The sequence below is a fragment of the Dermacentor silvarum genome, chromosome 7 (assembly GCF_013339745.2).
Source record: "Dermacentor silvarum isolate Dsil-2018 chromosome 7, BIME_Dsil_1.4, whole genome shotgun sequence".
Taxonomy (NCBI): Eukaryota; Metazoa; Arthropoda; class Arachnida; order Ixodida; family Ixodidae; genus Dermacentor; species Dermacentor silvarum.
In genome coordinates this window covers 138,224,560-138,239,663 of record NC_051160.1, presented here as the reverse complement: position 1 = coordinate 138,239,663, position 15,104 = coordinate 138,224,560, and the positions used below count along the sequence as shown (strand labels likewise).

At 47.5% G+C, this 15,104-nt stretch overlaps 1 protein-coding gene across 2 annotated transcripts in view; it reads right to left on the bottom strand.

Annotated features, from left to right (window-relative positions):
* LOC119459212 (BEN domain-containing protein 5) overlaps window positions 1-14,369 on the bottom strand; it is a 56,424-nt gene extending 42,055 nt beyond the window's left edge. The window contains exons 1-2 of one of the 2 annotated variants that reach the window (XM_049671263.1): window positions 14,079-14,369; window positions 10,560-10,639 (exon numbers count right to left, since the gene is read on the bottom strand). In XM_049671263.1, the coding sequence (XP_049527220.1) occupies window positions 10,560-10,639; window positions 14,079-14,268 (270 nt within the window). In that variant the 5' untranslated portion in view covers window positions 14,269-14,369. Of the gene's footprint in view, window positions 1-10,559; window positions 10,640-11,773; window positions 12,835-14,078 lie in introns of those variants that run through there. The other variant, XM_049671264.1, reaches the window with a different exon arrangement.
* Window positions 14,370-15,104: the final 735 nt, after the last annotated feature.

Sequence of the window (15,104 nt, the reverse complement as noted above, 5' to 3'; positions counted from 1 at the left end):
TCTGCTAACTACCAGGTACATGCATCCTCTCCTTAGTGGCATTTACACGCTGCTAGTAAAATAACTCTACATTTAGCATCCCGGGAGCTTTGCAAGGTTGCTTCACTAGTATACACAACTCATCTACAAATAATATTAGCCAGAGTGCACAACTCATCTACAATAAAATTAGCCAGAGTGAAATTTCACTGCAGTTGGCCAGGGACACTAAAGAGAAACACTAAACCAATTTAGACTGGCAGAGTATTGTTGAAAAGTCTGAATGAATTCTGAGGTTTTACGTGCCAAAACCAAGATTTGATTATAAGGCACGCTGTAGTGGCGGATTCCAGATTAATTTTGACCACCAGATGATCTTTAACTGCCCCCAATGAACAGGACACGGACGTTGTTGCATTTTGTCAGCATTGAAATGCAGCCACTGCGCGGCTGGGATTTGATCCTGCGACCTCATGCTTGGCAGCACAACACTATAGCCACTAAGTTGCCACAGAGGGTTTCTTAAATAGTGTATTCTCATTAATTGCACGGTTAGAGGTTGATTACTACATGAGAAAATGAAGGAAATTTCAATTTCGTCAATATTCTGCCGTAACCCTAGTGCTGGTACATGAGTGTCGCATTGAGGATTTCAATGTAATATTTTCTTGTATTTGGGCCGTTGGGGTTCCTAAAATATGTTTAAGTTAAATTTCTCGCAGAGTTTCAATAACAATGTAGTCCATCTTTTCCAACTAGGCCTAAACAGTTGCCATCACAATCAACTACACCACGGAGAGCTGATGCAGAAACTTCAAGGTGGCCAGCACCACCCATCTTTACCTTTTCATGTCCTTTCCCGCTTATCCAGCCTCTTCTCGTGGTGGCTTTTCAACATTGTAGAAGTGTCCATTTATAGGGCATGCAAATACTCGAAACTTTCGAATAACGAATCGAATAGTCACTATTCGCAAGTGCAAACATTCCTTGAATTTTTCTTTAATATTTCAAGACGTCAATTGCACCCAATTAAACATAAAATTATTAGGGTAAATTATCCGTCTCGCGGTTATAGCACATTTTATTACTTGAGGCATTATTGAAATAAATTACAGACTTTGTTCTGAAGGGGTGCTGTGAACACTCACTCTTCTCTATATTTGTGCACAACTAAAATGACCTACGGCAGACATCAAGCATGAGAACTTGCATAGTGGAACAGGCTACGTCGCTTAGGTAGCCATACTTTACAGGCTATACAGCGATCATTCACACTCTACGAGTCCCGTGCACGAGAAGAAACTACTTGTTTGCTCCTAATACTCCATAAACCAGGGGTTCTCAGGTACGTTCATCCCAGGGAACCCTGCTAAGCTCCATAAAGTGCCAGGGAACCCCCCCCCCCCCGATTTAACCGAATTATCGAGGGTATCAAGAAAACAAACAAATGCTGCACTACGTCAACACGCTTTTATTTACCCAATGAATCGTCAAATCTTGTTTCTATTTAGCACAAGACAATTGCGGAAGCTGAAATTCTCTTCATCTCATGACTGATTAGCGCTAGCAGCGGCGAAGGCCTCGCGACATCCTTCGCAGCGCGCGTTTTCATCTGAGACGCGCTTTGCACCAACGGGCGCCCATCCCGATTATTTTTTCGCCACTCAGCTGCTCGCCAACAAATTGTCCGTCCATCGCGATGTAGCCGGTGCTTTTTATCTTCGACAGCTTTGCACTGAGTAAAAGCGAAACTACTGCTTGCCGCAACGAAGCTACCTTTCGCTGCAAGAAGTGCGGACGAAACTGCGGTCGCTATCGACGCTGCCATTGGAGGCGACTACGCAGTTGTGAAGGCACGCAGCTGACGCGCGCATCGAGTAAAAATGAAACTATTTGCCGCAACCGCTGCGGACGAAACTGCGGTGGTTATCGACGCGATCAGAGATAGCGACTATGCACTTACGGAGGCACGCGACTAGCCGCGAACGCGGTGTTACGCGTGGCGATACACGCAAGAATAGAGGCTTTAAAGGCACAATTAGGCACGAAGCGCTTCGGCGTTGCTGTCAGTCACGTGCCGCGTACGATTGCCGCTGCGGACCACGGTGCAAGCTGAGGCGTTGGCTGAGGACCACGGCGATGCGGACTGCGCCGCTTCGTTTGGGTTGGACGCTACGCCGTTCTTGCTCTTCTGCGGCGCGCATTTGCGGTACTCCGCGTTTTTTTTTTTTTTAATTTTTCCTCGGCACCTACCCTATGGGAGGCTGCCCTAAGCAGCCCCGATCTTGAAGCACAGCTATGGGCTGTCCATCGGGCCCGCGACGCAGCAGAGAGGCTCGGCCTTTCTGTGCCGACGTGGGAGCGGCCCGCTACGTGCTGACGCACGTTCCGACGGACAATAATAAAGTTTTACCATACCATACCTACCCTATCTACAAATAGGAGAAAGGCGCATGGTGGTAAGTTACGGCCTCCGAGATTCAAGCTTAGGCGCGCTGCCCGTTCTCAGAGGTTGGGTGGCTACAAGCTGCTTGCGTATTTATTGCGCAGTTTGCGCGTTGCTGTTCACACTGTGATGTGCTTTTTGACACTCGGGCACCATAACTCGGGCATGAGTAATGGAGGTTCTTTGGATCAAGCGCACCTCATGTTCGCCGTTTTAGACACTTGTCGAGAGCGGGACCAGGGAAAATTTATCAGTGGCTCGCGGAACCCCGAGCAGGGGCCTGCGGAACCCGTAGGTTCCGCGGAACCCACTTTGAGAACCCATGCCATAAACAATGCTTTAAAACGTCCTATGTAATGATAGAAACTTGCTAATTGAATGAACACTAGGATGTGAAGATCATTTTATATTAGGTGTGACAATGGCTGTTAATTATTCGAAAACTATTCGATTTGATTCGCTTCTGGCACTATCCGATTCGTATTCAATTGGGTCTCAACAATAACTAATCGCGTACCCCTGTAAATTTATTAATACAACTCCACTTAATTTTCTCTTTACCATCCCATTAATACGTACTGCAGCTCTCAAGGGCAACACTGTGACAGGACAAAGGAAATGGGTAAGGTGCATTTCGAGCTCTCCAAAATTCTTGACAGTCAGTGCAAAATGAAAGCGACCACAAGACGAGTGCCTGCACATGTCATCGTTTGGTTCCCTTCACATTGTTGTCACCTGCTTGTTCTTGGTCATCTGTTCCACTCTGTATCATCCATCAAAAATAGCTTCGAAATTTCCTAGTAGCTCTGCTAGATTTCTTCGAAAATTCTGCCAATGCTCAACTATATTCATTTCCTTTAGGAATAACACAAACTGGTCCTCCAAGACAACTGCTGTGGGGTTCAAAATTGCTGCAATTATTTCGCCATCCAGCCAATAGCAGCGAGCAAACAGTGTGATGTATGTGATTCCACTATCAAATCAAGCACACTCTTACTAGTAGAAAGAATCGTGGCTACTGCGACAGAAGACATTTAAAATAAGAACCCTTGGAACAAAACCTTTTAGAACTGTGGCACAGTACTGGTCGACTTAGCAAAAGTGCTTGTGAGGTATGCCCTCCCACACCACCCCTTGCACACGTCCCGCTACACAAGAAAGTCTAAACCAGCAGCGAGGAGAAAGAAGTTCAGTGCTGTGTGCCTGCAGCTTGCCACATATGATGAATAGGGACTAAAAGTTGCTCGGATCTATATGAATTGTTCCTCATAACTCTGTTTCATACCTAGCAGGCAATGCTGTGCTGTGCTTGTAGAACCCTTGCTCCATGCAGTTCACAGTGCAGTTGTTTTACCACAAATCCGTTAAGGGGAATTCCACAACTATTCTCGTGCAGCAGCGGCAAAGTCCAAATCATCAGTATCAAACGTCAGCCCAGAGAGCAGCTAACACAGCCTGCGCCAGAGCGCTGCGGAAGCTGTACAACCAGGACATCAGCGAGAATGCACTCAGACGCCGGGCGTTGGTGATACGCGATTGCTAAGAATGGCCAGCAATGCAGCCCTACAAAACGGCTGGAATGTGCAGCAGGATGCTGGCATCGGTGATGTCAGTGCAGCATACACGAGCACGTTTTGGATATAATGGAAAGCATGGAAGTACAGTCGAATCTCGATAATTCGAACTCGAAGGGGCCTAGGAAATATGTTAGAATTAAAGAAGTTCGAATTAAAGAAAGGACATATTTTTGAAGTATTTGAGCACCATAGCACGATGCACGAATGGTGTGAGTCATATTGCGGCGCGCAGCCACCCACGCCGGCCTATACTCAGTTCCCGATAATGGCAGCAAACGAAACTGCAGGGAGCGGTCGGCGCCGGGCGGAGACCGTCGAAGGTGAGGAAGGACGGCGGCGGGGAAGCGGATTTTACCTCGGCAACTCCGCGGCTTCGGTGGCTCCCCTCGCCCTCTCTCTCAGCTTCCTCCCATTCGACTGTCTCCGTGCACACCTGCCACCATGCCGGCGCAGATTAGCCCGCTCCCTGAAGTTTAGTTTTCTGTCGTTATCGGGAAGCGAGCGTTTGCCGGCGTGGGTGCCGCCGCCGGTACAGCCGGCCCGGCGCCAGCTTAACCCGCTCCCTGAAGTTTTTTCGTTGGCCGGACTGGGCCTCGCCGCTGCATTAAGGGGTCTCTCTTAAGCTTTTGCTCTATGGCAGTGTTGGAGCAATGCCGGTCGGAGGCGCCACCACGTTATTTGGTGAGCTGCTGAGAGCATTGTCGGTCCACGGTATGTTCGAATTAACCATCGCAAATGCTTTTGCTGTTCAAATTACCGAGCGTTTTCGCTTATTGAAATACACATAACTATAACGGGACCACAGCTTCAGTTCGAATAACCGGCAGTTCGAATTAAACGTGTTCGAATTAATGAGATTCGACTGTACTAAGCTTAGATGCAGTGAAGCAATTGAAAAGGCTTGCATATAGTGAGGGAATATGACAACAGATTTATAGTAAGTTTGCAAAGTCTTGTGTAGATTTCGGGCAGTGGCAGAACAGACCGCTAGGACCTGCGAATGGTGTTAAAACTCCCTTTTACAGCTCTGATTTTAAATACGAGTTGCTTGGATTCACATACACCTGTGAAGATTTTGACATAGGTTTAATGTAAAGAAAGAATCAAATGAAATGTTTTTGATGTGCGACGGTTTATATGCAATAACTATTTCATACTGTTAAGGAGAGTATTTAATTAACAGTAAACGGCTAGCGCTTGTCTAGTCAAGACTGCACAGAGCGCACAGGTTCCAGCAGGTTTCAGTCTGACAGGAGAGCCTCTGACCCAGCCCCACTACATCTTTGTCTTTGCCATTGCTCGATGATATTATCTCCAGCCGATAAAGCACCGTCCCGGTGCTTGTTGTGGTCAAATTCGATGTGGCAGTCGATGAGGTGGATGCCATGGGAGATATATCATAGGTGACAGGAGTCACCTGGCGCAGCACGCGGTAGGGCCCGACGTACCGCAACATTAACTTTTCACAGAGGCCGACACGACGAGATGGGAGCCAGAGAAGGACGAGAGAGCCCGGTGGAAAATCAGTATCCCGGTGTCGACGATCGTAAATAGCCTTTTGTGCGGTCCGCGATGACGAGAGCCGAGCGCGGGCTACTGTGCGCGCGACAAGCGCACGGGTGATGACATCTTGCGCATAGGAAGTCGTGGACGTGGAGGCTGGATCAGAAGGGAGCAAGGTGTCAAAGGGTAGTAAGGGATGGCGTCGAAAGAGAAGATAGAAGGGTGAGTAGCCCGCAGTGTCATGACGCGATGAGTTGTATGCAAATGTGATGAACGGAAGGGCAATGTCCTAATCGTGGTGGTCATCGGAATCATACATGAAAAGCATGTCGGTCAGTGTACGGTTTAGGCGTTCGGTGAGTCGATTGGTTTAAGGGTGATCTGAGGTCGTGAAGTTGTGATGAGTAGCACATGATCGAAGTAGATCGCCAACCACACGAGACAAGAAGCAGGGACCGCGATCTGTGAGTAGGTGACGTGGAGCACCATGTTGAAGGATGACGTACAGTAGGAAGTTGGCTACGTCGGTGGCGCAGCTGGTTGGCAACGCTCGAGTAGTTGCATTTCGAGTGGTATAATCCGTAGCGACTGCAATCCATTTGTTGCCTTTCGTGGAAATAGGAAAGGGACCAAGCAAGTCCAGGCCCACTCGATAAAACGGCTCGGTTGGAACGTCAATTGGCTGAAGTAGACCAGCAGGTTGAGTCGCAGGTTTCTTGCGATGCTGACACAGGTCACAAGACATTACGTAGTGGCGAAAGGACCAATAAAAGCCCTTCCAGAAAAAATGTCGCATACGATCATAAGTTCTTGAGACACCTCCCAAGTGCCCGGAAGTGGAGGCATCATGAAACTGGACGAGGACATCGCCGCGCAGATGATGCGGGACAACGAGCAGGAGTTCTGCGCCGTCGGGGTGCATGTTACGGTGGTAAAGAATGTTATCCTGACGTAAGAACATGTTGAGGGAAGGATCGAGGGTGCCAGGTTGCAGACGGTCAATAAGAGAGAGCAACGATGGATCTCTACATTGTTCGTCGGCCACATGGATGAAGTCTGTTATCCCCAAGACATAGGTGTTGGGGTTTGTTTCAGTGGAGTCGGGTGGTTCAACGGGATGGCTGGAGAGGCAGTCGGCATCATTGTGTAACTTGCCAGATTTGTACACTACCGAGAATGTGTACTCCTGTAATCGTAATGCCCCACGGCCGAGCCTCCCTGTGGGGTCTTTAAGTGTTGAGAGCCAGCAGAGCGCATGATGGTCTGTTATGACCACGCACGGCCGTCCATATAGGTACGGACAGAATTTCGCGACAGCCCAGACGAGAGCTAGGCGCTCCCGCTTAGTAATGGTGTAATTCTTTTCCGACTGTGACAGAAGACGACTAGCATACGCTATCACACGGTTGACTCCGTTCTGTGTTTGGGTGAGGATAGCACCAATGCCATGGCCGCTTGCGTCGGTGCGAAGTTCTGTTCTAGCAGCCGGGTCAAAATGAGCCAGCACAGGTGGTGAAGTGAGGGCAGAAATCAACGACGCAAAGGAAGTCGCTTGGTCGGCACCCCAAGAAAAGGCCGCATCCTTTTTGAGTAGGTCCATGAGGGGTCGAGGAATGTCCGCGAAGTTGAGAACAAAGCGGCGAAAGTAGGAGCAGAGCCCAAGAAAGCTGCGTACTTCTTGCGTGGACCGTAGAACCAGGAACTCGCGGACGACCCGGACCTTGTCAGGGTCCGGTTGTACGCCAGTAGCGTCGACTAGGTGTCCAACTAATTTGATCTGGCGGCGCCCAAAGGTACACTTAGATGAATTGAGCTGAAGGCCAGCCCGGCGAAATAGCGCTGACCGGTTAGGTTCACAGCGCGAGCCCCAGCTCGTTCTTCCTCTTCTTTTCTCGAGTGATGGCGCCCGCGCGCCTCGGTCAAACAATCAAATACCACACGCGTGTAGCAATATGTCGAGAATGGCCGACAGACGAGGTAGGTGGCTGTCAAATCTGGGCGAGAAAACGATGATGTCGTCCAGATAACAAAGACAGGTCGACCATTTCAGACTGCGTAGAAGAGTGTCCATCATGCGTTCAAAAGTTGCAGGAGCATTACACAACCAAAAAGGCATAACCTTAAATTGGTGTGAGGAATGCGGTCTTCTCGCGGTCATCGACCGCAATTTGCCAGTATCCCGAGCGTAGATCTAGCGACGAGAAATATTTGGCACCATGGAGGCAGTCGAGCGCATCATCAATTCATGGGAGAGGATACACATCCTTCTTCGTTATCCGATTGAGATGGTGATAATCGTCGCAAAACCGCCAGCTGTTGTCCTTCTATATCACAAGCCCTACAGGGGATGCCCAAGGGCCTAGAGAAAGGCTCTATCACACTTTATCAAGCATTTTCTCAACCTCCTTTTGGATGACTTAGTGCTCAGAGTGCTTGTGAAGGGGGCTGGCGTCTCCAGTGTTGATGCGGTGGGCCACGACATGAGTACGGCCTAGTGGACTGTTCTCAACATCAAATAAGTCAAGGTGCGAAAATAGGACACCACGGAGTGCTTCACTTTAGGAAGGTAAGAACCCGGTAAGAGCTACAACTTGTAGAAATGAGGTTATGTCAAATGCCATTTATTTGTGCACCCTTGTGCTTCCAATATATGTCACAATAAATGTTTTGGTCACGAGTGCAAGTGTTGCCCTGTGGCTGCTGGTAGCAGTGTATGCGGTCTGCGCCACTTACCAGCCTCAGCACACAGCCAGCCCGGAAGCCAAGCCGGCCAAGCCTAGTGTGAGAAGTGTGCGCGAGTGTGGGGTGCGCGCGTTGACTTTCGTCGCGTCTAGTCGCGTTCTTGGAGGCGCCATGCCTTCTAATAAAGTGCGTTATTAATGGTTGCGAGCTTAATTACGTTTCGGCCAGCAGCCGGCCCTCGCCGCCCCTCACAGCAGAAATCTGTCATTCCGCACATTCCGTGGTAAGTACTAGGTTTATTTCTGTGACAGCTTCAACACAATTTTATGTCATTTTTTGGGACATTAAAGTATGACGCGCTATGCTACATCAAATTACATGATACACCATAAATTTTGAAAGTGCATCTTACGAATGGTGTTTTGTCTGTAACAATGGTTGAGTACACTGACCGAATATATCTTGACAGACAACTATAGACCGTTTTTTCATGTGCGCCACCATTGCGTAGGCAGTGGCGCCATCTATGGGCAGTTGGCATGCTGGCTTGGGCGAACGCCCGTGTTGTATGCTGTGGTATATGCTCGGCAACAGTTTCTGGTAGATTTTCTCGCACTCGCGCGGTCTATTTAGCATGAAATGGTGTCTTCTACGTGGAGAATGGTCCTGTGAGGCGTAGTGAAAGAAGTTAAGTCTGAAGTAATTAAGCGGCTGGATTAACTGCTGTAGTTAGCGCGGACGGAGCACCCAGCGCGAGGTGTGCGCGTTTGTTTGAGCTTACAATCAGCCACGGATATCAGTTAGGTATTTCTGAAAATTCGTTTCACGAATGTTGCCTTACTGCAGCATTCTCAGCACTGTAATTATAAGCTCTGGTTTTGCTGCAACGAGTTGTTACGAAACATTTGAATATCTTAACAGCGTGGGTACAGTTCTGCTGGATAATAAGTCGTGCTGTTTACTTTGGCAAGCGTTTAAGTTTTTATGTGTAGATACACTGGGCGACTGCCTTGTTTGCTAGGCAAGGTTTCTGCCTACAAATAAAATAGTTTGGTTAATAATAACCGCACACCGTACAGTGTGAATCATACTTTTCGAGTGGTCGAATGACCAGCTGCAGACTGTGCGAGCGCCCGAGGCAGTACTAAATGCTGTGTTATAGATCTGTTTGTTCTATATAGCGTATGGTCCAAGTGGTCCAAGCATACGGCACGACCATGCGAAGTCTTATTGCGTCGTTATCCTGTGTTCCGTTTTATTTTGCCACAAAAGGAGGACATATGAACTTTTTTTTTTTTTTCAGTCTCGTAAGTTCAGTCATTTACAACGCATTCACCCACGTTACGAAAATTGTGTACTTACAAATAGCTGTTGGATTCTCTTTATGCGATCCCCTTTGTATATTGTGCCTTACAGGGCAAAAAAGGCAATGCCGATCTAAGCACGAAGCAATTGTGTGTATCATGTTGGCTTGCCAACTGCAGTGCTCACTGTGTTGAGCAAAGCCTTCGGCCTCTTGCAGGAGGCTAACGTAGACATAGTGATTTGAAGTCTACTAGACTTAAAATGCGTGAGAACGATTCCGGTGGCTGATGCAAATGTTTTACAACTCTTTGTCGAGTGAAAACCGATACATCCAACATAGTTCACAACACATACCCACATCGCGGCTGATGATGCGCGTCGCATTTTTGCAAATCCAAGAGAAATTTCCAGATACTGTAGCTACTGCTGCACCTAAAGGCTACACAGTGGTTGTTCGACGACCTCAGAAGAACTGACATCCCGTAAATTGCACTCAGAATTAGCTAAAACACTTCCGAATCGTTCCGCAGCGCGCGACCGGCAACACATTCAAGCCGCGCCGCACTGGCTGGCACAAGCCAGAAAGGAGGAAAGGATCGCCGCGCGCCCTTTCTTCCTTGCCCGATGAAAAGGTCTATAAGAATTATTATAAAAGTTATGTTGTGGGGTTTATCGTCCCAAAAATATGCAGAAAGTTGTGAGAGACTGCAGTGGAGGTTTCTGGGATAATCTTGACCACTTGACTAATTAATTAGTCCACCCAAATGTAAGAACACGAGCATTTTTTTTTTATTTAGTCTCCAATGAAATATGCTCACCCCAGTCGGGCAATGAACCCATGACCTTGCACTCAGTGGTGCAATGCCACAGCAACTAAGCTACTAACGGTGGGTGGATTGACACATTTCTATAAGCGCACTACTTACAAAAGCTCCTGCACCGATGTTTGTCAAATCTGAAAGGGAATAGTATAAGCAATTCACTCCATGTCAGACAGTCTGCACCTTCCTTGCTTTGCATGCTTGCGCTATCTTCACATTAGTCACACATTACTATGTGGCAATTACCATTTCAGAGTCATTTGGTTCGGCCTCCACAAGCCTCCGGGGCCTGGTTGTCCTGAATGTGGCCATTTCCTCCAGTGTTTCTGCATAGCACAAGGAAAGTTACTGACACACTAGACAGAGACAGAACCGATAAGAGAAAGGCATGGAGGTTAACCTGGCCAGTGGGCTACACTGCACTGGGGAAGGGGACTGAGAAATGAGAAGGAGAAACGTGCACACACACAATGAAGTGTCCACAAAGGCGGGTAAATAATTTGAAAGACAAGCAATTTACTTGTCTGAAGAAATTTACTTGACAATTTACTTGTCAAGCAATTTACTTGTATGAAGAAAGGGGGATGCAACTGAACACACCCAAGGAATGATTGCAATTTCAATAGAAAAAAGAGAAACCCTCATGTCGCTTTTGGCCACACTAGCACGATGCCTGTAGCCGTCTGTACAGAAGGGAAAATCTGTATGATAACACAAAGGGCAGTGCCTTGCTATATGAGTCTCGAGCCAGTTGCCTAAGGCCCAAGACATACCAAAGCAAATATTCGGAACTAGATGAGACATGTGTATGCTGCAGCAAAGATCCGGAGACCACTCAGCACATCCTAATGGAATGCGAAGGGATTCACTCAGTCAGAACAGCAGGTAACATACACCTTCCAGAAGCGCTTGGGTTTAAAGTGGACGGAAGCATCAACCGGTCAACAGTAGAGATAAGCAAGAGATGTTTAGAGAATTGGTGGAAAAACAGCAGGGAAGAGATTGATACGACCTGATTTGATACCTTAGTCGTAGGTAGAGGCACAAGGTAAATATCGAGGAAAAAAAAGACTAATGAAATGTATACAAAAATGCTAGATAAAAAAACATGTATAGCATACCTGATTAAATCAAGCACGCCAGGAGACTATTTTTCACCGCTCCATTTCAAACGGGATGCCAATAAATCTTCTTTCTGGGCTTTTAAGTGCCAAAACCAGTTCTGATTATGAGGCACGCCGGAGTGGAGGGCTCCGGATTAATTTTGACCACCTGGGGTTCTTTAATGTACACCACAACGCAAGCATAAATCATCATCAACGGTTGTGATCAATCATCATACTGGTTGTGATAGCCCACACACAAACTATGCATGATCATGTAGAGAGCAAGCATGCATGATCATAGATGCATGATCATAGAGAGTAAGCTCTGCCGGTAACTATGAGTAGATGATGTACCTTATATTGCCAGGCGGCTGATCAGTTGACTGTAGGGCAAAGCTGATTCTGCTGGATGGCCACCCAGAGTAGCGCTCCGTACTGTTGGGCATCCCTCCCTCCTGCGCTAACCCCTCCCCCACTCGTGGGTGAAACGAACCATTGCACCCGAACACCTCCGCCCCATGCTCTGGCAACACCTCGTGCAGTACATCCTGGAAGCGCGAGTGCCATCGTTAATGGCTAGATTTAGACTACTAACAGTCCAAACCTTTCTGCGACTGCACGAATCACCTTTCAGAAGACACCAGACAGTGTTTATAAGTCAGCCCACTTTATTTTTTAATGTCCACTGGCCCCGTTTTCACAAGCCACAGGTGGTTTTTGCGCAGGCAATACTCGAGCCATTGAATGTTAAGCTCTATAAGATAACTCCTGCAAAGTCTACTACCGTCTCTCTAGAAATAATTTTTGGTAACATCTACCCAAATAATGCAAAACTTTGATCTTCACGAATTCTCAATGCCATGCTGGATGATCACTTGTGTCATATTCAGACCAATGCTATAATAGCTATAGATGCATGACAGAACAGCGTAAAGGCAGGTGTAGGAATTTTTTCTCATTCGCTAGATTGGTCCTATTTGATTAGACTTCCAGATTTTACTCCTATCTGCACAGCAGAATTCTTAGCTGTGGTTTTAGCACTGCAGAAGTTGAACCCCTCTCATTCATCAGTTGCTATTATCATCGACTCACTCTGTCTATGTTCATCACTTACAACGCGTAGTGACTCAAAAATTTTGCAAGAGTTATATCTTTTAGCTCCGTCTCATTTGCGTTTGCTTCGCTTAATTTAGGTGCCAGGGCACAAAGGTTTGCTTTTGAATGAGTGTGCAGATTCATTAGCAAAGGCTTCCCTGGGTGGTCCTTTAGTACCTTCCGTTCCCCCAACCGCCTATATCACTGCCGCTAGGTTTAGGAGATTAACAATGATGAATGAGATATATAATTCTAGTATGGCTTTGCATTCTGACTACCACCATCTCCTATTCCCTTGGAATTGTAAATTCTGCCCAACACGAAAATTAGAGATTACACTAACGAGGATACATTGCCGCATCCCAACACTAAATTTCTATACACACAGGGCTGGTTTGGCGGCATCTCCTTTGTGTATACAGTGTGGCGAACCAGAAACTATTGATCACTTTCTCCTTGCTTGCCGACAATTCTGCCGTGCATGTCCTCGCCGTACTGGAGCAGCTGATCGCTGCTCTTTACATAATCTAATTACCTTGCTTGGCACCTGTGGTGCTCACGCAGGAGAAGCCCATACACAAGCTCCTTCGCGGCGAGCTTTTGTGAACTTTCAATTGTATTCGTGACTCCGTCCATGCTCTGGAAGGTAGATGACACGTTAGAATGGCTTTTTTGGACTCTGTTGATAGCCATGAGGATGCTGAACTTGCCTTTACCGTTGTACATGCTTCTTCTATGTCATCATCACCCCTCATCCAGCCTTTATGTCCCCGTTCACCCCTCCCCCTGTGCAGGGTAGCAGGCTAGAGCATGCTAGCTCAGGCCGACCTCTCTGCCTTCCTTCAAATAAATTATCTCTCTGCTCAGTAAGGAAAAGGGTGCTTGAGGACCATTTAAACAAACTTGGCCTCAGCATGAACGCTCCCATCTTGCTTTCGTTTGGAGCTTCCACATTGGGGTATAGCCACCAGAATGTTTGCACTGCAATGCAAAACTTTATCATTGATTCGAATCGACTGCGTTCCTAAAATAGTCAATTATAATAATTAATTAGAACACCGAGCAGAATTCATCTCCCTTTTTTCTTTCTGTTTATCTTATTTTTTTTTACATCCATTTTCTCCAAACCGCCCAATTCTTGGCCGATCCCCCACGGTGGGTATGTGCCATTTGTACTGAGGATTATCACCATCACATCCGGGAAATAGTGCTTCCGAATGCCGGCACACCACATGACGACCTGCTGCCAACGCCGACGGCTCGGACGAAGAACTGTTTGTAAACAAGGCTGACCTCTGTGTCACACGTAACGTAGCATTTTACGGCTACGACCGCCCTCTCGTTCAGCTTGTGTATGCATACACTGGCTCTGTCACACCGTTCTTTCAAAACACCCGCGATCGGATACCAGCCGTCCAGCTGAGCCTCTACGAGCGGTCTGCCCTTCCAACTGCTACCGGTACCGCTGCGGTAGAGTCGCCAAATGCTTTAGCTCTATGGTTGCAGTTCGCTTAACCGATTATAAGAGAGGAATCTACGCCAGAATGTATGCCCGTCGGCTTACCGGTCATGTGGATGATTTTGATTGCTTCGTAGAGCCTGTCCTCATGGCACGATCGAACGTAGTAGGTCCTAGCCCGATTGAAGTCATTCGTGTCCGCCGGACCAAAACACTCTGTAGGAGAGCAGCGAACACGCGTGTGTTCAATTACGACGGTCTTGAGGGAACGTTCGTACTCCACGTAGACGAACATGGTATATTGTCAACGATGTCACGACAATGCTATCGTGTCGTTCGGTTAAAACCACGTTAAAACCAAAGCTACCCGCCGCTAACGCAACGGCACGTATTGACAGGTAAACATTTCCATTGTGGCCAGATCCAGCCAGTAAAGGGCCAATGTTCCCAGCTACTCCTAGTTATTCGAGCATACGTAGTATCGTCCCAGTATCTTTGTACGATGGACGTTGGTACAGTTCTATTTGCAGCAATCATGAGTGCGAGAAAGTGAAAACCCGAAGAAAAGTGCAGCGACTGGACTTGCCTGTGGCGTCTGTGATCTCCAGCGTTACTAGATTACCTCTTTCGAAAGAGGTAATCTAGTAACGTTAGTGGTCTCCTCATGCCCTCCGAGATCTAAGATGACAACTTCGGCGACCATATATGCTTCCTTTAAAAAATACGAGCTTGAGTTGTTTCCTTTTGTTGTTGCTACAATCTCTGGCGTGGTAGGCGATGGTAGTGAAGTGACGGCCTTGTGGTCGCTATTCTAACTAAATACTCGCCACCTATAGCGGCCGCACAGAGAACCAGCTGTACCAGGCAATGGCCTCCGAGATTAAGCGCGCTGTCATGTTGTACCAAAACCTTTTCAGGGCAATCCTGTGGGCGCCGCCTTGTTTGTTCAAGTGGTGAAGCGTACATTGCTTGCCTCAGATGCCTCCGTATTTATAACGGATGTGCATGAAGCCAGCGTGGAAGTCCCCTGAACCCTACACGGGCAGAAACGACTACGGCCACACTCCATCACTTCGCCGCAGACTCTCAACGCAAACTCTCAACGACATCAAGTAACTTCTCAAACTTCAC